This window comes from Thalassophryne amazonica, chromosome 5, assembly GCF_902500255.1.
Source record: "Thalassophryne amazonica chromosome 5, fThaAma1.1, whole genome shotgun sequence".
Taxonomy (NCBI): Eukaryota; Metazoa; Chordata; class Actinopteri; order Batrachoidiformes; family Batrachoididae; genus Thalassophryne; species Thalassophryne amazonica.
This window is the reverse complement of record NC_047107.1, coordinates 3713446-3734133: the sequence shown is the minus strand read 5'-3', so window position 1 is coordinate 3734133 and position 20688 is coordinate 3713446. Positions and strand designations below refer to the sequence as shown.

At 43.4% G+C, this 20688-nt stretch overlaps 1 protein-coding gene across 3 annotated transcripts in view; it reads right to left on the bottom strand.

Moving 5' to 3' along the window:
- Positions 1-20688, bottom strand: part of LOC117510047 (E3 ubiquitin-protein ligase RNF34-like) — an 85879-nt gene that overhangs the window by 11701 nt on the left and 53490 nt on the right. For 2 of the 3 annotated variants that reach the window (XM_034169660.1, XM_034169658.1), the window contains exons 5-7: positions 8385-8586; positions 4376-4405; positions 4241-4282 (exon numbers count right to left, since the gene is read on the bottom strand). In XM_034169660.1, coding sequence (XP_034025551.1) covers positions 4241-4282; positions 4376-4405; positions 8385-8586 — 274 coding nt within the window. The remainder of the gene's footprint in view (positions 1-4240; positions 4283-4375; positions 4406-8384; positions 8587-20688) is intronic. The other variant, XM_034169659.1, reaches the window with a different exon arrangement.

The following is a 20688-nucleotide window of genomic DNA, read 5'->3' as shown; positions in this document are numbered from 1 at the left end:
GCTGCAGGTGTGCGCTCTGATGTGTGTTCTCGTTCAGGTGTTCTCGTTTAGATTTCTTCTTGTGCGGCGCTGCAGGTGTGCGCTCTGATGCGTGTTCTCGTTCAGGTGTTCTCGTTTAGATTTCTTCTTGTGCGGCGCTGCAGGTGTGCGCTCTGATGCGTGTTCTCGTTTAGATTTCTTCTTGTGCCACACTGCAGGTGGCACTGCAGGTGTTCGTTTTGGGTTTGTGATCATCTTTGACTTTACTCAGAAGCCCCTGTGGTGCTTAAACTCAAAATTGGCTTATCAGTGTACCGAGTCAATACTAAAAGTTAGCAGTTAGCTGTAACTCCCACTAAATATCTTATTTCTTTATCATTATAAAAGGTAACTTTTCAGTTCGCGGATTTGCAGTTATCAAAGCTAACTTTTCGTCACGTCCTATGACTGCTGGGATAGGCTCCAGCCCCCATGACCCTTAACTGGAGTAAGCCGGTGTCGCAGACCGAACAGTCCGCCCTGCCTTCACTGCACATGCATCATTTAGGACCAGAGCAGTTAGTCTGAGTCTGACTCTCTACACCCAAAGTGATCAAAGGGAATAACGTGATTATTAACCATCAGATGATAAAGTAAATCCTCTTAAATCATTCTGAAGACAGTATGAAGCAGAAATGAGGTGATAATCAGGGAGTCATGACTGACGCTCTGAAATGATGTAGGCGCTGCAGCAGCTGTGGCACTCTGATCGCTTCCTCCGTCTTTTATGATGAAATAATGCTGAATTTATGTGGAAATGATTGTTGTAGAAAAGCTTCAGATATCTGTCACTGAGACAGACGATGACTGGAGGCAGTTTGAAGTAGAAACGAGGTGATAATTGGTGAATCTGTACTGATGCTCAGAAATGACACTGCTGGCTGATTTTTAAGGAGGGACCGTTCAGTCGGCGACACCAGTATAGAAAATGGATGGATGGAGGTGGTCATAAAAAAAAAAAAAAAAAAAAAAAAAAAAAAAAAAAAAAAAAAAAAAAACTTCACAGTGGACGTTAACCCCCAAAATGTGAATCAGCTGCAAATCGTGAATTATCCACAAACTGTTCACTGCAAACCATGAATACTGGTGCTGTTCATGTTATGTAGTGAAGAAGTAAAAGTTGTGAGAGACTTCCGGCCACATGTCGTTTTTGTTCCACTTGGGGGTTTTATAGGTGCAGATCAAATTTGAACTCAGTCAGATAAGATTTAGAGGTCACAGTTTCTTCTCCCTCTGCTGCAAAGACAACGTCACCCTAACGGGAGAAGACCTGTGCCACTATTATTATTTTACAGGTACATGTGATGGCTTCTAATCACTAAAAGTGGTGGTTGATTGGTCACCCAGAGGAGAACATTACTGCAAGTCGTCTCCCCTTTCTGCTTGTTTGGGAAAAAAAGTTGCTTTGTGGGGACCCCTAAACAATGTCTGATTACACTGAAATTTAACACAGATCTTATATTTTATTAGTGCAACAAGAACAACATGTGGCCCAAAAGATTTGGTAACATTCGACTACTGTACAGAAAAAAATTTTCCTGAAACGTGAATGTAGGTCTGGCAAAACATGAATATCATTCATGATATATACATATTTTGTTTTTCAGTTTAAGTACTTTATGGATTTCAATTTATAGATGAATCAGTTCAGGAAATCTTGATTGCAAACCCTATCACTGCAACGTCTACGAAGTGCAAAAACGAAGAGACACCAGAAAAATATTCAATAAATTCATTGGTATAAGGTGTGGCGTCACCAAATCCACTGAACACATCAGTGGTGTCCTGCTGGTTATATGGCATCAGATCGATGCCAAAACCACACTCACATAAATAATGGGTGCAGGCGTAGTATATTATTTCACATGTGTAGACTACACGTGTGCAAATTATCTCTGCGCTCAGAGGAAACTGCTCCTCGAGTGAGGAAAAAGGTTCTGTGAGAGAGGACCAGCGCGGCCTCGCCCTCTCCAAGCTGATTTCTGCCTGTGCACAGGTAAACTGTCCATTTTAGTTTGTAATATCCAAAGATCTCTTTGTCGCCCCCTGATCAAGAAAGATTTGAAACTGTCAACATTGTGTTTTATATTTAATTTTTCAGAGATCACTTTGTCTTTGGTCAGCACAACACCCACATACTTGACCTCTTTTCTCACCTTTATATTGTATAATGATTGCACGGACTGGTCCTTTAATGACAGTAATTCACAACTGTTTAACACAATGGCATCTCCGTTTTAGCAGACTGACATCCATGTCAATCAAACCTCACGCTTCAGAAACGGCCATTCACAGCAGAGTCAGCGCTGACCTGCCCCCCCACCCCACAGCGCCATAGGTTTCAAGCAAGATAGAACTCCTCTGTGCGCTAGCAGGAGTTAACTTCTCCCACAGCACCTTTTCCCTCACTCAAGGAGCAGTTCTCTCTGAGTACGGGCGCGCAGAGGTAATCTGCGCACACACAGTTAATATCTACAGTAGTGTTCAGAATAATAGTAGTGCTATGTGACTAAAAAGATTAATCCAGGTTTTGAGTATATTTCTTCTTGTTACATGGGAAACAAGGTACCAGTAGATTCAGTAGATTCTCACAAATCCAACAAGACCAAGCATTCATGATATGCACACTCTTAAGGCTATGAAATTGGGCTATTAGTAAAAAAAAGTAGAAAAGGGGTGTTCACAATAATAGTAGTGTGGCATTCAGTCAGTGAGTTTGTCAATTTTGTGGAACAAACAGGTGTGAATCAGGTGTCCCCTATTTAAGGATGAAGCCAGCACCTGTTGAACATGCTTTTCTCTTTGAAAGCCTGAGAAAAATGGGATGTTCAAGACATTATCCAGAAGAACAGCGTACTTTGATTAAAAAGTTGACTGGAGAGGGGAAAACTTATACTCAGGTGCAAAAAATTATAGGCTGTTCATCTACAATGATCTCCAATGCTTTAAAATGGACAAAAAAACCAGAGACACGTGGAAGAAAACAGAAAACAACCATTAAAATGGATAGAAGAATAACCAGAATGGCAAAGACTCACCCACTGATCAGCTACAGTGACAGTTAGAAGACGCCTGTGTGAAGCTAATTTATTTGCAAGAATCCCCCGCAAAGTCCCTCTGTTAAATAAAAGACGTGCAGAAGAGGTTACAGTTTGCCAAAGAACACATCAACTGGCCTAAAGAGAAATGGAGAAATATTTTGTGGACTGATGAGATTAAAATTGTTCTTTTTGGGTCCAAGGGCCACAGACAGTTTGTGAGACGACCCCCAAACTCTGAATTCAAGCCACAGTTCACAGTGAAGACAGTGAAACATGGTGGTGCAAGCATCATGATATGGGCATGTGTCTCCTACTATGGTGTTGGGCCTTTATATCACATACCAGGTATCATGGATCAGTTTGGATATGTCAAAATGCTTGAAAAAAAAAATAAAAATAAAAATAATGAACAGAACCGGTGACAAAGGGCAGCCCTGGCGTAGGCCAACGTGCACTGGAAACAGGTTTGACTTACTACCGGCAATGCGAACCAAGCTCCTGCTGCGGTCGTACAGGGACCGGATAGCCCTTAGCAAAGGACCCCGGACCACTCCCCACAGGGTGCGCCGAGGGACACGGTCGAATGCCTTCTCCAGATCCACAAAACATGTGGACTGGTTGGGCAAACTCCCATGAACCCTCGAGCACCCGATGGAGCGTGTAGAGCTGGTCCAGTGTGCCGCGACCAGGATGAAAACCACACTGCTCCTCCTGAATCCGAGGTTCAACCATCGGTCGAATTCTCCTCTCCAGTACTCTGGAATAGACCTTACCAGGGAGGCTGAGGAGTGTGATCCCCCTATAGTTGGAACACACCCTCCGGTCCCCCTTCTTAAACAGAGGGACCACCACCCCGGTCTGCCAATCCAGAGGCACTGTCCCCGATCGCCACGCGATGTTGCAGAGGCGTGTCAGCCAAGACAGCCCCACAACATCCAGAGACTTAAGGTACTCAGGACGGATTTCAGCCACCCAAGAACCCCAGGAAACTGTGGTTTCAGCTCAAAAAATAAAAACGGTGGTTTCACACATGCATTTATGTGCACGCGCGTGCGCGCACACACACACACGAAAACATAACCTGCATGCAGCCATCACACACTGCACGCAGCAGTGGTCAGATGGAACATGCACGTGAGGCCGGCGGTGTGTTTGAGGTCAAATGGGATTCTCAGTCTTACCTCCAACAGCGCCGTTGCAGAGAGAAGGGGGGAGGGGCATCACTTGAGTGTGGCGGCAGTAAAGGAAGAAACAATCATGACCGAAGTTTGTACAGCAGCTGCTCACATTCAGATGTAGCCCAACTCAGGGCTTACCTGTGGTTCCAGCGCTGCTCACATCTTCCACTAGAAAGAGAAAACATGGACTCAGCGTGGCATTACGTGGACTCGGTGCGGCGTTACAGTGAAGAAAATAAGTATTTGAACACCCTGCGATTTTGCAAGTTCTCCCACTTAGAAATCATGGAGGGGTCTGAAATTTTAATCTTAGGTGCATGTCCACTGTGAGAGACATAATCTAAAAAAAAAAAAAAAAAAAAAAAAAAAAGAATCCGGAAATCACTGTGTGATTTTTTTTAATACTTTATTTGCATGTTACTGCTGCAAATAAGTATTTGAACACCTGCCAACCAGCAGAAATTCTGGCCCTCAAAGACCTGTTAGTCCACCTCTAAAAAGTCCACCTCCACTTCACTTATTATTCCAAATTAGAAACACCTATTTGAGGTCGTTAGCTGCATAAAGACACCTGTCCACCCCACACAATCAGTAAGACTCCAAGTACTAACATGGCTAAGACCAAAGAGCTGTCCAAAGACACCAGGGACAGGGTTCGATTTTAGCGGTTACCCGGGAACCCGTGGCACCCTACTTTGGGGGCGGGCACACAACTCTCTAGACTTGCATTCCCGACTGGAATCCACCTTTTTTATTCGGTAACTGTACAGAAATCTATCAAATTTGGACAAAATTTGCGCAGAATTCGACTTTCTGAGACCTACACATACACAAAACGTCATCAAAAAATGTTCTTCTCTGCTTGTAATGCCGCGTCTTATTATACACAGATGTATAATAAAACAAATGGTGGCTGGTTTCTAAACAATTATGACAGAGGTTTTGAGGGAAGAGCGAGGAGCAGCCCCACAGCAGGCAGTGGAGCCTATTTTTTTCTTTATGTGCGCACGCGAGCGAATCGTCCATGAAGATTATTTTCTTTATTAACTACACAGTTGTATAATAAAGCAAATGGTAACTGGTTTTTAAACACAATCATGACAGAGTTTTTGGGGGAAGAGCGAGGAGCAGCCCCACAGCAAGCAGCTGAGTTTTTTTTTGTTGTTGTTGTTTTTTAACATGTACAAGCGTGAACGGGACAGGAGGTCCTCAAACTGGGTCCTGCAGAGGCGGAAGGACCGCTGAAAGCAGCCATCATCCAGAAGCAGCTCCTGCAGCAAATAATGATACTGCCCGAATTGGGAACGTCTCATGACGTTTGTCAGCTTTCCACAACATCTCGCTCCGTGTGATCAAGGTCCGTCATGTTAACTTGACTGACAACCAGAGCCGGCGAGCGGCAACCTCTTCCTGTCATCAGGGGAGAGGTCTAGGTGGCCAGCCTTCGAGTGGCAGTGGATGCTGATGAAGAGGCTGCTGGTGATCCTGCTGCTGCCTATACAGCTGGAGCCTCTAATGTAGAGTCAAACTCTGACTCTGGCTCAGATTCTGCCTTAGATTCTGAGTTTAATTCTGATTCTGAGGAAGAACACCTTGAAGTGCTGCAGAGAATGGCAGATGACCGTGATGACTGCTAATAGATTTTCTGTAATCACAACTGTAATCAACACTCATGGCAGCCATGATTGTTAATGGGCTGGATGTTTAATAAAACATCGGCAGCTTGGATGACCCCAATGCCAATCTGCCTGTGCATATTGGCATGTGGTCATCTCAGCTTCTGACAAGGTTAGAAAATTTCTAAATTTCAAAAAATTACTCCAAAAACACAAAAATTCCCTCCCATAATTTCACCCCAATTCTGCCCCAGATATCACCAGAATGCACCATTTGCATCCTTTTATATGCCCCTAGACCCCCCTAGTTGCTTCGCAGCTATGCTGTGAAGCAGTAGGTTTGGCACCCAACTTTTCTGAGGGGCACCAAACTTTTCAGATTTCGGTGCCCTTAAGGCACACAACTATTTAGTCTAAAAAGGCAAACCCTGACCAGGGACAAAATTGTAGACCTCCACAAAGCTGGAAAGGGCTACGTGGCAACTGCCAAGCAGCTTGGTGAAAAAAGATCAACTGTTGGAGCAATTAATAGAAAATGGAAGACGCTAAACATGACTGTCAATCTCCCTCGGGCTGGGGCTCCATGCAAGATCCCACCTCGTGGCGTATCAATGATCCTAATAAAGGTGAGGAATGAGCCCAGAACTGCACGGGAGGAGCTGGTCAATGACCTGAAGAGAGCTGGCACCACTGTTTCCAAGGTTACCGTGAGTAATACACTAAGACGTCATGGGTTAAAATCATGCATGGCACGGAAGGTTCCCCTGCTTAAATCAGCACACATCCAGGCCCGTCTTAAGTTTGCCCATGACCATTTGGATGATCCAGAGGAGTCATGGGAGAAAGTTCTGTGGTCAGATGAGACCAAAATAGAACTTTTTGGTCTTAATTCCACTCACCGTGTTTGGAGGAAGAAGAATGCCGAGTACCATCCCAAAAACACCGTCCCTACTGTGAAGCATGGGGGTGTTTTTCTGCACATAGGACAGGACGACTGCACTGTATTAAGGAGAGGATGACCGGGGCCATGTATTGGGAGATTTTGGAGAACAACCTCCTTCCCTCAGTTAGAGCATTGAAGATGCGTCATAGATGGGTCTTCCGACATGACAATGACCCAAAACACACAGCCAGGATAACCAAGGGGGGGCTCCGTAAGAAGAATATCAAGGTCCTGGAGTGGCCTAGCCAGTCTCCAGACCTAAACCCAATAGAAAATCTTTGGAGGGAGCTCAAAGTCCATGTTTCTCAGCGACAGCCCAGTAACCTGGCTGATGGAGAGAAGATCTGTGTGGAGGAGTGGACCAAAATCACTGCTGCAGTGTGTTAAACCTGGTGAAAAACTACAGGAAACATTTGACCTCTGTAATCGCAAACAAAGGCTACTGCACCAAATATTAACATTGATTTTCACAGGTGTTCAAATACTTATTTGCAGCAGTAACATACAAATACATTATAAAAAAAATAAAAAAAATCATACATTGTGATTTCCGGATTTTTTTTTTTAGATTATGTCTCACAGTGGACATGCACCTAAGATGAAAATTTCAGACCCCTCTGTGGGAGAACTTGCAAAATCGCAGGGTGTTCAAATACTTATTTTCCTCACTGTACGTGGACTCGGTGCGGCGTTACGTGCTCTCGGTGCTGTGTGCGTGGGCTCGGTGCAGCGTTGCGTGGGCTCGGTGCAGCGTTGCGTGGGCTCGGTGCAGCGTTGCGTGCGCTCGGTGCTGTGTACGTGGGCAAAGTGCTGTGTACGTGGGCTCGGTGCAGCGTTACGTGGGCTCGGTGCAGCGTTACGTGGGCTCGGTGCAGCGTTACGTGGGCTCGGTGCAGCGTTACGTGGGCTCGGTGCAGCGTTACGTGGGCTCGGTGCAGCGTTACGTGGGCTCGGTGCAGCGTTACGTGGGCTCGGTGCAGCGTTACGTGGGCTCGGTGCAGCGTTACGTGCGCTCGGTGCGCCGTTACGTGCGCTCGGTGCGCCGTTACGTGCGCTCGGTGCGCCGTTACGTGCGCTCGGTGCGCCGTTACGTGCGCTCGGTGCGCCGTTACGTGCGCTCGGTGCGCCGTTACGTGCGCTCGGTGCGCCGTTACGTGCGCTCAGTGCGCCGTTACGTGCGCTCAGTGCGCCGTTACGTGCGCTCAGTGCGCCGTTACGTGCGCTCAGTGCGCCGTTACGTGCGCTCAGTGCGCCGTTACGTGCGCTCAGTGCGCCGTTACGTGCGCTCAGTGCGCCGTTACGTGCGCTCAGTGCGCCGTTACGTGCGCTCAGTGCGCCGTTACGTGCGCTCAGTGCGCCGTTACGTGCGCTCAGTGCGCCGTTACGTGCGCTCAGTGCGCCGTTACGTGCGCTCAGTGCGCCGTTACGTGCGCTCAGTGCGCCGTTACGTGCGCTCAGTGCGCCGTTACGTGCGCTCAGTGCGCCGTTACGTGCGCTCTGTGCTGTATACGTGGGCTCAGTGCGGTGTTACGTGGGCTCAGTGCTGTGTTCAATACTGGTGCCAGCATCACGTCTGAGTAAGACCCACGTAATTTCCTGTTCTCCTCCGTCTCTCTGTACAGTCTGCCGACGCGCTCCACCAGCTCCCACTTCTCACAGCACCCCGAATAGTTGACAAAGTTTCTAGCGAGGATCTCCTTCAGCTGCCTGACCGACAGACCCTCGACGTCCATCAGGCTGGACAAGTCTGACAGCGAGGCTCTGGACCCACAGCGCGTCTGAGGACTCACCTGAAGGAGCAGCAGTCGAGAGCCGGACAAATAAAAAGACGTCATGAGTCACCATGAAGTAAAGCAGGAGCTGAGATTCCCCGACACCGTGGACTTGTTTCCTTCATGTCTCATCACTTCAGGTGCAGCAAAATGAGAAAAAAATGTTACAGAGAAGCACAAGAAAAGGAGGACGTTCTCCTGATTTTAACTTGATGGGAGGGCAGACTCAGGTCAGCTACACTCAAATGGTCATAGATTCTGCAAAACGGACCATTTTTCAGTTTGATCACATGTTGATCAACTTATGTCCGATTGCTTCAAAATGTCATCATGTATCCTCATCAGATAAAACTTAGTTATGAATATAATAACCATGCTCCCATTTTCTGGTATTACAGACTCCAAGAAGCTACTCTTGTTTTGATCGATTAACAGTTTTAAGTATTTTTAGAAGTACAGTGGGGTAAAAAAGTATTTAGTCAGTCCCTGATTGTGCAAGTTCTTCTACTTAGAAAGATGAGAGAGGTCTGTAATTTTCATCATAGGTACACATTAACTATGAGAGACAAAATGAGGAAAAAAAATCCAGGAAATCATATTGTAGGATTTTTAAAGAATTTATTTGTAAATTATGGTGGAAAATAAGTATTTGGTCTCCCACAAACAAGCAAGATTTCTGACTCTCACAGACCTGTAACTTCTTCTTTAAGAAGCTCTTCTGTCCTCCACCTGTTACCTGTATTAATGGCACCTGATTGAACTCATTATCTGTATAAGACACCTGTCCACAGCCTCAAACAGTCAGACTACAAACTCAACCATTGCCAAGACCAAAGAGCTGTCGAAGGACACCAGGAAGAAAATTGTAAATGTGCACCAGACTGGGAAGAGTGAATCTACAAAAATCGAGCAGGTTGGTGTGAATAAATCAACTGTGGGAGCAACTGTAAGAAAACGGAAGACATACAAGACCACTGATAATCTCCCTCAATCTGGGGCTCCACGCAACATCTCATCCCATGGGGTCAAAATGATCATGAGAACGGTGAACAAAAATCCCAGAATTACACAGAGGGACCTGATGAATGACCTGCAGAGAGCTGAGACCAAAGTAACAAAGGCTACACACTACGCAGATAGGGACTCAAATCCTGCAGTGCCAGGCGTGTCCCTCTGCTTAAGCCAGTACGTGTCCAGGCCCGTCTGAAGTTTGCCAGAGAGCATATGGATGATCCAGAAGAGGACTGGGATAATATCATGGGGGCAGATGAAACCAAAACAGAACTTTTTGGTAAAAACTCAACTCGTTATGTTTGGAGGAAGAAGAATGCTGAGTTGCATTCCAAGAACACCATATCTACTGTGAAGCATGGGGGTGGAAACATCATGCTTTGGGGCTGTTTTTCTGCAAAGGGGACAGGATGACTGATCTGTGTTAAAGGAAGAATGAACGTGGCCATGTATCGTGATATTTTAAAGACAAATCCTCCTTCCATGAGTGAGACCTTTGAAGATGCAACGTGGCTGGGTCTTCCAGCATGACAATGATCCCAAACACACTGCTCAGGCAATGAAGGAGTGGCTCCGTAAAAACCATTTCAAGGTCCTGGAGTGGCCAAGCCAGTCTCCAGACGTCAACCCCATAGAAAATTTGTTGAGGCAGTTGAAAGTCTGTGTTGCCCAGCAACAGCTCCAAAACATCACTGCTCTAGAGGAGACCTGCATGGAGGAATGGACCAAAATAGCAGCTACAGTGTGTGCAAACCTGGTGAAGACTTACAGGAAACGTTTGACCTCTGTCATTACCAACAAAGATTATGTTCCAAAGTATTGAGTTGAACTTTTGTTATTGACCAAATACTTATTTTCCACCATAATTTACAAAGAAATTCTTTAAAAATCCTCCAATGTGATTTCCTGGATTTTTTTCTCATTTTGTCTCTCATAGTTGAAGTGTACCTATGATGACAATTACAGACAAAATTACAGACCTCTCTCATCTTTCTAAGTAGGGGAACTTGCACAAACAGGAACTGACTAAATACTTTTTGGCCCCACTGTATAGTATTGTTAAGATAAATACCATGACTTGAGAGAATATCTGAATAGTCCGTTACAGACTCAACGGCCACTGACTGTCATTTTTTATCTTAAAATATTAACTTAAGGTGTCAGTATGAATTTTACTTTAAGCATAAACATACTCAGAATACAAGAATATACATGTTGTATTTGATACTGAAATTAACCCAGGTCATGTCTTCATTATGAGACAGTTACAGACTCGACATAAATTACCAGACAGAACACAACGCATGTTCAGTAATTAAAGCAAATAAATAAATAAAAATCATAATCATCATAATCATAATCTGTTCACCATCTACTTTTTTCATAGAAATCGTTTGGTGATTAAATAAATACGAGCTGTGTTCTTGTTCAAAAAGGATGAGCAGAAACGTTTAAAAAATGGTTTGATTTTTCTCTTCATATAAACGGTGCATCTGCAAAGTATTCACAGCGCTTCACTTTTTACACATTTTATCTTACAGCCTTGTTCCAAAATGAAAAAAAAAAAATTTTCTTCAAAATTCTACTCATAACACCCCATAATGACAATGAAAAGTTTTATTTATTAATATTTTTTAGACTTTTGCAAATTTATTAACTGGAGACATTCGTCACAAAATGTCCCGCGCGCAGTTCTATTTTCCATGTAAAGTGCAGTAATATGTACATGTGGGATAGGTATTCGGTTGAACCCTCATGTGTTTGATGTAAACTGGGATACACATTGGAAAAATTGGAGATTGACATTATATTTATTTAGAGGATGTGGCCAACAGAGACCATAACAAGTTGTAGCCTTCGAACAAATGCAACTATTGGTAATTTTTTATTTAAAAGTAGGTCAAGGTCACTGGCCTTCGAACCCATCAAATATGAGGTCTGTGAGAAAACTATCCGACCTTTTTATTTTTTTCAAAAACTATATGGATTTGAATCATGTGCGATTGCATCAGACAAGCTTGAACCTTCGTGCGCATGAGTGAGTTTTTTCACGCCTGTCGGTTGCATCATTCACCTGTGGACAGGCTTTGAGTGAGCACTGGTCCACCCCCCTCATCGGATTTTTATTGTTTAGGAATGGCGGAGCGACTGCCGCTTTGTTCCATGAAAATTTTTTCAGAAACTCTGCCAGACAGCCAGACGGAAACCATTTGGAAGATTCAGATGGCTTTCGGTGAAGATTCTATCGGTATCACACGGATTACGGACCATTAAAACTGGATTAAAAACGGTCCACGGCGGCGGAGGGCGCACCGCGCCCCGAGCGGCCATCGACAGGCTGGAACAAGCAGATCACTTCCAAATTTAAGGCTCTGTTGATGCAGGATGTCGTGTGACTAACAGAGAAGTTTCAGAACAGGTCGGGATCAGCAGTTTATCGGCACATTCCACTGTTAAAGGAGATTTTGTAACGGAGGTGTTGTTTGTCCCGCGCCATGAGCGGCTGCGTTCCGACGCGCGAATCCGTCCGCACGTCTTTCATTACAAAATTTCGTCTTTCATTACAAAGCCATCTGAATCTACCAAATGGTTTCCATTTGGCCGTCTGGCAGAGTTTCTGAAAAAAATTTTCATGGAACAAAGCGGCAGTCGCGTCGCCATTCCTAAACAATAAAAATCCGACGAGGGGGTGGACCAGTGCTCACTCAAAGCCTGCCCACAGGTGAATGACGCAACCGACAGACATGAAAAAACTCACGCATGCGCACGAAGGTTCAAGCTTGTCTGATGCAAGCGCACATGATTCAAATCCATTTAGTTTTTTGAAAAAAATAAAAAGGTCAGATACTTTTCTAACAGACCTCGTATGAAGTCTCTGTGAGCAATAGGTGCTGAGCTACGTTGTGGCAAAGGATTTGGCAGTTGTGACCATTGGTGACCTTGTAATGTAGGTCAAGGTCACCAGCCTTCAAACCCATGCGAAGTACTCCTCCAAAGCATGTACCCACCAAATATGAAGTTTCTGCAAGCAACAGGTGCCAAGGTACATTGTGGCGAACAAATTTCAGATGAAGGATTTGACAGTTGTGACCATTGGTGACCTTGAAAAGTAGGTCAAGGCCACCAACCTTCAAACCCATGCGAAGTACTCCTCCAAGGCAGCCTCACGTCTTCTTGAGTATGATGTCACAAGCTTGCTGCACCTATCTTTGGGCAGTTAACCCATTCCTCTTTGCAGCACCTCTCAAGCTCCATCAGGTTGAATGGGGAGTCAATTTTGTTTTCTCCTGCTCAGAGTCCTTCAGGTGCCTTTTGTCAAACTCTAGGTGGGCTGCCATGTGCCATTTACTAATAGGAAGGGGTGTTATTTCAAAATTTTTTGAAATCTATAAATTTTTGCATGGAATATGTAAATATACATGGAATAAACCATAACAGTATACTTTTTGGGTCATTTGGTTCCAAAAACCCATATGGACGGAGCGTTTGAAAATGTCAAGTAACGCGTGTGTCGTATATGTGCTGTTGATGTAGAAAACCACTCTGTTGCTTATAATTAGTTCATTGTGGCCATGTCATTCTTTACATGTGATGATTATACTTAACTGATGTTCCTGAAATAAAAACTACATAGATTCTGTTTGTTACAATTGATCGTAACATGTACTGAAATTAGGTTTTTTGTCAATTACTCTTAAAAAACACCAAGATAAGCTTACTGTTACTATAGAAGTTGAAAATAAACTTGGGGACAAGCAACATTTGGAGCCAAATTTCAAGTCTCTAGGTACAGCGGTTCTCAAGATATGACATTTTTGGCGATTTTTGAACCCGATATCTTCACTGGCTCCGTCTATATGGGTTTTTGGAACCAAATGACCCCAAATTTATCCTGCTATGGTTTATTCCGTGTATAGTTTCTTATTCCATGCAAAAACACAGATTTAAAAAATGTTTGAAATAACACCCCTCCCTATTACTAAGGAGTGGCTTCCGTCTGGCCACTCTACCATACAGGCCTGGTTGGTGAATTGCTGCAGAGATGGTTGTCCTTCTGGAAGGTTCTCTTCTCTCCAGAGGAATGCTGGAGCTCCGACACAGTGACCATCAGGTTCTTTGTCACCTCCCTGACTAAGGCCCTTCTCCCCCGATCACTCAGTTTTGACGGGCAGCCAGCTCTAGGAAGAGTCCTGGTGGACCTGAACTTCCTCCATTTGTGGATGATGGAGGTCACTGTGCTCATTGGGACCTTCAAAGCAGCAGAAATGTTTCTGGACCCTTCCCCAGATATGTGCCTCCAGACAATCCTGTCTCAGAGGTCTACAGACAATTCCTTTGACTTCATGCTTGGTTTGTGCTCTGACTGTCAACTGTGGGACCTTATATGTAGACAGGTGTGTGTCTTTCCAAATCATGTCCAATCAACTGAATTTACTCCAGGTGGACTCCAATTAAGCTGTAGAAACATCTCAAGGATGATCAGTGGAAACAGGAGGCACCTGAACTCAATTTTGAGCTTCATGGCAAAGGCAGTAAATATTTATGTGCATGTGATTTCTTATTTATTTTTAATAAATTTACAAAAATTTACAAAAAAAAAAACAAAAAGAAAAACTTTTTCACATGGTCATTATGGGGTGTTGTGTGCAGATTGTAGAGGGAAAACATTTTGGAATAAGGCTGTAACATAATAATAATTTTATTTATAAAGCGCTTTCAATCAAAGTGCTGTACAGACAGTGAGATACAAACCAAAACATTACTTAAAAAGAACCAAATTAACTCAAGAATCAAAACAAAGAATAAATAATTGGGTCTTTAGCTTTGCTTTAAAAACATCCACAGAGCCTGCCAGTCGAACGTTCATAGGAAGCTTGTTCCACAAGTTCAGTTACTCACCAACAGTCTTTTTCTTGACCTTTGGAACAACCAAAAGGCCAGTTCCCTGAGAATGAAGGTTGCGAGAAGGTGTATAAGTGTTCACAAGATCTGTTAGGTAAGAAGGTGCAAGTCCATTTACAATTTTATAAGTTAATAAAAGCACCTTAAAAATCAGCACGAAACTGACAAGGAAGCCAATGGAGAGAGGGCCAGCACCGGAGTAATAAGCTCGTATTCCCTGCTCTCGTCAGGATACGAGCAGCAGCATTTTAAAGCGTCTGCAAAGCACGAAAGCTTTTCTTTGGAGGTCCTGACAGAAGCACACTGCAGTGGTCCAGGCGAGATGTCAGAAAGGCATGAATGAGGACGTCTGCATCTCTGTCAGACAGGATTGATCTAATCTTGGCAATCCCAAAATGAAAGGAGGACACTTCTGACACATCCTTGATGTCTTTAAACATCAAGGAGGTTCAAACATAACAAAAAGTGGGAAAAGTGAAGTACTGTGAATACTTTCCAAATGCACAGTATAATAGGCTAATAATAAATAAAATCACAGCCAAACAGAAAAAATTAAAATTTTCTCTTATTCCAGACCTGTTAAGTAGGGTGGGATAAAAAAATAAAAAAAATAAAATAAAATCTGAAACTTTTTTTTGAAAATGAGGTACCAAACAGTGCATTTTGGGCAAAATTTTAAGGATGAATAGAAGAGAAATATTTTCTCACAAAAAATTTTCTGTCTTACAAATTTTCACAGAGTGAGGGTTGTGGTAGCAGGAAAAAAAACACTTTCATTCACGACATAAAAGTCAAGCTACAGTGAGGACACTATGTAAAAATTTCAATTTTTTTTTTTTTTACATCGCACCAAACCACAACAAAGTTGCCACAAGGCAATTCACACGAATAAGGTCTAATCTTACCAACCCCCAGTGCAAGAACACAGGTGGCAGTGGTAAGAAAGACTCCCTCTGATGATTTGAGGAAGAAACCTCAAGCAGACCAGACTTAAAGGAGTGACCCTCAGCTTGGGCCTTGATACAGACACAACAGACAATACAGGAAATTATACAGGAAATTTTGGGAGTCCATGCTGGTGCACAGAAGGCCGACAGAAGAAGACACCATACCTAGCGATGGGTACCGATAACATTTTATCGATATCGATGCCATTATCGATTCTGCTTATCGATCCGATTCCTTATCGAGTCCCTTTTCGATACCTCTTGTGAATTTTGTACTAAAAGTAGGCTTTACAGGTTTTCTATGTATTTCATTGAGTCTTAAAGTAAATAAATATGAAATTGGTCACTGTATCCTTCATCTCTGGACATAAATAAAAACAAACAAAACGGTGTTTCACTTTGAAGTTATTAATTCTGACTGGACTCTATGGTTCTAACTTGACTCTGCAGAGCGCCGCACAGCGTTTGGAGCTGTGTGAACAGAACAGAGGACGACTCTCGTTTCTTTCTCGCAACAAGACAGGAGTCCCAGTTAGTGACTTTAATCTGCACAACAGTGACTCACGATTTCACATATTCAGGGATGAAAGTGGTGAAAAACAAAAAAAGCTGAAACCCAAAATTACCCCCAACACCACCTGCACGAAAATGTTTGAATTCTAGAAGCTCTGAAATGCAATCTGGGACTATTCCAGACAATAAACTGCAGTGAGTGCAGCATCCATTTAGTGAGGAAAAAAAAAAACAACTTTCCTTATTCAAATTCATTCCAGTAGTATTCTGCTCTTACTAGGATGCAGCAATTTTCTAGTTTGTCAGATAGTTCTGGAGGAAATCACTGAAGAAATTAACACATTGAAAATATGGTTTGAGCAAAACAAACTGTCATTAAACTTAAATAAGACAGGGATGAAATGGAGGTGTAAGAGACACTAGGTGTTCACAGGAAACATTTATTTCTATATGTATGTATGTATTTATTTATGTATGTTCATTGTTAGTTGGCTTTAAATTTTTTCTGTTGTGTTTTTATTCAGGTTCTTTTTGTCTCTTTCTCTAAAATTGTATACGAGGGCTGTCAATAAAGTTACGGTCCTTTTTATTTTTTTCAAAAACTATATGGATTTCATTCATATGTTTTTACGTCAGACATGCTTGAACCCTCGTGCGCATGCATGAGTTTTTCCACACCTGTCGGTGACGTCATTCGCCTGTGAGCACTCCTTGTGGGAGGAGTCGTCCAGCCCCTCGTCGGAATTCCTTTGTCTGAGAAGTTGCTGAGAGACTGGCGCGTTGTTTGATCAGAATTTTTTCTAAGCCTGTGAGACACATCGAAGTGGACACGGTTCGAAAAATTAAGCTGGTTTTCAGTGAAAATTTTAACGGCTGATGAGAGATTTTGAGGTGATACTGTCGCTTTAAGGACTTTTCACGGTGCGAGACGTCGCTCAGCGCTCTCAGGCGGCGTCATCAGCCTGTTCAAGCTTAAAACCTCCACATTTCAGGCTCTATTGATCCAGGACGTCGTGAGAGAACAGAGAAGTTTCAGAAGAAGTCGGTTTCAGCATTTTATCCGGATATTCCACTGTTAAAGGAGATTTTTTTAATGAAAGACGTGCGGACGGGTCCGCGCGTCGGGACGCAGCCGCCGCAACGCTCCGCCACAGGAAAAACACCTCTGTTGAAAGCCTTAAGGACAAGTTGGAACATGTCCTGCCTGTTAAACAATTTCTCATATACTCACTCCACTGAAAGCCATCAAAAGCCGCCTGGATTTTACAAATGGTTATCAACACGGAGGTGTTTTTCCTGTGCCGCTGCACCGCGTCGGCTGCGTCCCGACGCGCGGATCCGTCCGCACGTCTTTCATTAAAAAAATCTCCTTTAACAGTGGAATATCCGGATAAAATGCTGAAACCGACTTCTTCTGAAACTTCTCTGTTCTCTCACGACGTCCTGGATCAATAGAGCCTGAAATGTGGAGGTTTTCAGCTTGAAACAGGCTGATGACGCCGCCTGAGAGCGCTGAGCGACGTCTCGCACCGTGAAAAGTCCTTAAAGCGACAGAATCACCTCAAAATCTGTCATCAGCTGTTAAAATTTTCACTGAAAACCAGCTTAATTTTTCGAACCGTGTCCACTTCGATGTGTCTCACAGGTTTAGAAAAAATTTTGATCAAACAACGCGCCAGTCTCTCAGCAACTTCTCAGACAAAGGAATTCCGACGAGGGGCTGGACGACTCCTCCCACAAGGAGTGCTCACAGGCGAATGACGTCACCGACAGGCGTGGAAAAAGTCACGCATGCGCACGAGGGTTCAAGCATGTCTGACGTAAAAACATATGAATGAAATCCATATAGTTTTTGAAAAAAATAAAAAGGACCGTTACTTTATTGACAGCCCTCGTATAATCATTAGATTAGTTATTATTACTATTATTGTTGTGCTTGCTATTATTAATATATAAACAAAAATAAATTAAAAAAATATTACAATTTGTAATACATTTGACTTTTACGACAACAAACGCTTGACAGCTGCACCTGCTTAATGCTAATTTTAACATTGAAAATGCCACAGACATGCTAATGTGTTAGCATCACTCCCGTTTTTGTTATAAAATACATCTATCAACTGTTTCAGAAGACCATAACAGGTCGGTTTAACATAAAAAAGGTAAATAATACTCTCAGCCATATGCTCTTTACGGTTTTAGCAGGGAAAAGCGAAAAGAAAAAAAAAAAAAAATCAACGAAGCAATGATCGAAGCACTGCATCGATCTGCGAATCACTGCTTCGATTGGTTCAAGGTTCAAAGCAAAGCCACGCTGCAGAAAAGTTGATTACAGACCCACTGAAGGGTCTGTAATCAATGTAGAGAAATTATAATTTTCCTGACAAACACCCCCAAAAACAACGGCCACTCTGAAGGACCGATAAGGGAATTGTTAAGTAAAAAGGTTACTGATGTCGGTGGATCGAATCATTTCTTAACGATACCCGAAAGGAACCGGTTCTCGATACCCATCCCTAACCACACCCATCTCTGGACGGAGCCGCACCTCAAACAGAGAGAAAAACAATAACAGGCAGCAGAATGACAACAAATACAGTATAATTTAATCAGCATTTAGCAACAAGAAGAACAAAAGCAATACTAAGGTGATCGCAGGCCACTAGCCCTAAGCTTCACTAATAGACCCAGACCTTTGATAAAGTTGAGGCTGGAACCGCCTCTGTTTATGACAAAATCTAAAGGGGTAAAAAGCATAGAAACATACTATACCAGTATGCTAGCCATATGAAAGGGAAAATAAGTGCGTCTTAAGTCTGGACTTGAAAGTCTCCACAGAATCTGACTGTTTTATTGATGCAGGGAGATCATTCCACAGAACAGGGACATGATAAGCGAAAGCTCTGTGACCCACAGACTTTTTATTCACCCTAGGGACACAAAGTAGTCCTGCACCATGAGAACGTAAAGCCCAGGCCGGTATGTAGGGTTTAATTAGGTCAGCTAGATAGGGAGGTGCCAGTCTGTCAATTTTATTAGTAACAGAACCTTATAATCTGATCTCACTGGGACAGGAAGCCAGCGAAGGTATGCAAAAATGGGTGTAATGTGGTCAAACTTTCTGCTTCCCGTCAAAGGTCTGGCAGCAGCATTTTGAACCAATTGGAGAGCCCTAATGCTGGGACTGCAGTAAACCAGAAAATAGAATATTGCAGTAGTCCAGTCTAGAAGAGACAAACGCATGGATCAGGGTCTCAGCATCAGCCATAGACAGGATGGGACGAATCTTCGCTATATTTCGCAGGTGGAAGAAAGCAGTCCTCGTAATATCTCTAATGTGGAGGTCAAAGGACAACACAGGATCAAAAATTACCCCAAGGTTCCTCACTTTGTCAGTGTGATATATGACACATAAACCGAGGCTAAGCATTAGCTGGTCAAATTGATGCTGACGTCTCACTGGACCAAGAACCATCATTTCAGTCTTATCAGAGTTTAAAAGTAAGATGTTTCTAGACATCCAGATTCTCACTGATGCAAAGCAATCTTCTAAGGATTTTATGTAAATGAGATTACCAGCAGTTATCCACATGTATAACTGAGTATCATAAGCACAGCAGTGACAGGTAATCCCAAAACACCACAATATGTGCCAAAAGGGTGATATATAAAGGGAGAAAAGCAGGGGGCCTAAGACGGACCCCCGTGGAAACCCAAATTTCATGTCACTAAGGTGACATGAGATAGTGTTACTGTACAAAACACAGTGAGAACGACTGGTCAAGTATGACGTCAGCCATACAAGGGCACTCCCGGTAATCCCAAAATGATTTTCCAGCCTATCAAGTAGAATATGATGATCCACTGTATCAAATGCAGCACTGAGATCTAACAGCACAAGAACCGTAGTGGTGTCCGAGACCACTGTAAGCAGAAGATCATTCACCACTTTAGTGAGAGCCGTCTCTGTGGAATGATATTTTCTAAAAGCAGACTGCAGTGGCTCAAAGAGATTATTCTCAGTATGATGGTCTACGAGCTGCCGTGACCCCACTTTTTCCAGAATTTTAGAGCAAAATGATAGATTTGATATCAGCCGATAGATTTTCAATACACTAGGGTCAAGATTAGGTTTCTTAAATAATGGTTTAATCTCTGCAGATTTGAAACATTTAGGAACAGATCCAGAAGTTAAAGAAAGATTAATAATTTCCAGGACTGTCGGCCCAAAAGTGGGCCACAGGTCCTTAAAGAGTTTTGTTGGTACGAGGGCTGTCCGTAAAGTATAGGTCCTTTTTATTTTTTTCTAAAACTATATGGATTTCATTCATATGTTTTTACGTCAGACATGCTTGAACCCTGTGCGCATGCGCGAGTTTTTCCACGCCTGTCGGTGACATCATTCGCCTGTGAGCACTCCTTGTGGGAGGAGTCGTCCAGCCCCTCGTCGGAATTCCTTTGTCTGAGAAGTTGCTGAGAGACTGGCGCTTTGTTTGATCAAAATTTTTTCTAAACCTGTGAGACACATCGAAGTGGACATGGTTCGAAAAATTAAGCTGGTCTTCAGTGAAAATTTTAACAGCTGATCAGAGATTTTGAGGTGATTCTGTCGCTTTAAGGACTTTTCACGGTGCGAGACGTCGCGCAGCGCTCTCAGGCGGCGTCATCAGCCTGTTTCAAGCTGAAAACCTCCACATTTCAGGCTTTATTGATCCAGGACGTCGTGAGAGAACAGAGAAGTTTC